The 1,424-nt window shown below is 32.8% G+C and overlaps 1 protein-coding gene across 1 annotated transcript; it reads left to right on the forward strand.

Moving 5' to 3' along the window:
* Window positions 1–150: 150 nt before the first annotated feature.
* On the forward strand, window positions 151–924 carry Tsp_13266 (conserved hypothetical protein). The gene is made up of 2 exons (XM_003368538.1): window positions 151–185; window positions 807–924. Exons 1-2 carry the CDS (start codon window positions 151–153, stop codon window positions 922–924), a joined length of 153 nt encoding a protein of 50 aa, XP_003368586.1.
* Window positions 925–1,424: the final 500 nt, after the last annotated feature.

Raw genomic sequence — 1,424 nt, forward strand, 5'->3', positions numbered from 1 at the left:
GATTTATCATGTATATGAACATTCAGAATGAATGCACATATTGCTGCAAGTCCGTATAGTCGTTCTCCTATCATGGTAGTCCGGAAATAGCTTTTTAGATATTTCACTGCAGTATAGCTTCGCTCTGGGCTGGTTGAGGCGACTAGGAAAATGGTGAAAATCCGTAGGAGTAAGGACACAATCAGGTAATAATCATTGTGGTTGAATTTTAATGCACACCCAAATCAAATGCCAAAAATTCTACGATCGCTAAAAATCACGTATGCAAGTTGCATTTCGAAGAAGTTACAGGTTGGCAACTTCCCTACATATTATAATAGGCGTAAAGCGCTAAGTTTAGAGGATATGTATACAAAATCTACTGGGCAGTGTGCGTTGAAGCTATCCAAAAGAATGTCACTTATCACTGTCAATATCCACCACAAACAAAAAGTTGAAATTTGTATAAATTATTATTGTCTATTTTTCGCAAAACAGCGAAGGCATAAATTGCGGTATACGTGGGAAGGAAAAGAAGTGAAACATAACATGGAGATTTTGTGTAATTTTAACGCAAATGTTTAATTATCGAGGAAAGAGAAGTCTCTTTTTCACATAAAATTTGTTCATCACTTTTCTTTATCGCTCACAGAATCCAGAAACCCAATGCGCAGTTTCCGTAAAAAGTCTGCAAAAAACTAGCTTTTATTAATATAAAACTATAACAATCAAAAAATGCAAATTTTGAAAAAACGGTTTTCGCCGATTTTCGCAAAAAAACCAAGTCCTTGAAGCCATGAAACCCATGAAATTTTGCAAATTTCCAGAAAAACCAATTTCTGCAAAAATGGAATTGATGGGCACCAATCGATCGATGAACGATTAGAAGAGTACAACAAACGTATCGCGGCGGTTCCCGGTTGCGTATTTCTTGAGATAACCTGAAAAAAGTGGAAAGTTCAGCTCTGTATTAAGATAGACAATATGCCAAATTTAGAGGCAATTTATATCACAACTACTGAAAAGTTTGGGTTGAAACTCCAGAAAACACTTTCTTTTATCAATATAAAATTATTACAATCAAAAAAATTTCAAATTTTGAAATCCAATTTTTCTCCGATTTTAGCGAAAACAACCAAGTCTATAGCCCATGAAATTTTGCAATTTTCGAGAAAAAATTTTTTCTCCAAAAATTAAGGCAATTGATTTATATCGATAGAGATTTACTCGCTAACTATTATAAAATTATACCGACAGATCCTGATTGGGTATTTGTTGAAATATATCGAAAAAGTGAAACAAAAATAGAATGTTTAATGTAGTCAAAATACAAAGGAATAGAAAACAAAAAATAAAGAAATATGCAAATGGAATTGTTTCATTAATTTTTTACATCGTAACTATCAATGTTTTCACCCGAAAAGAGGAAGTCATTTTAAGAAAAA

Source organism: Trichinella spiralis (assembly GCF_000181795.1).
Source record: "Trichinella spiralis strain ISS 195 chromosome Unknown Scfld2307, whole genome shotgun sequence".
Classification (NCBI taxonomy): Eukaryota; Metazoa; Nematoda; class Enoplea; order Trichinellida; family Trichinellidae; genus Trichinella; species Trichinella spiralis.

Bases quoted from the DNA above. Each gene is read 5' to 3' on its own strand.
- Tsp_13266 (XM_003368538.1), top strand. From the start codon at position 151: ATGGTGAAAATCCGTAGGAGTAAGGACACAATCAG. The intron at 186-806 runs GTAATAATCATT...GCAAATTTCCAG, and splicing joins AGGAGTAAGGACACAATCAG to AAAAACCAATTTCTGCAAAA.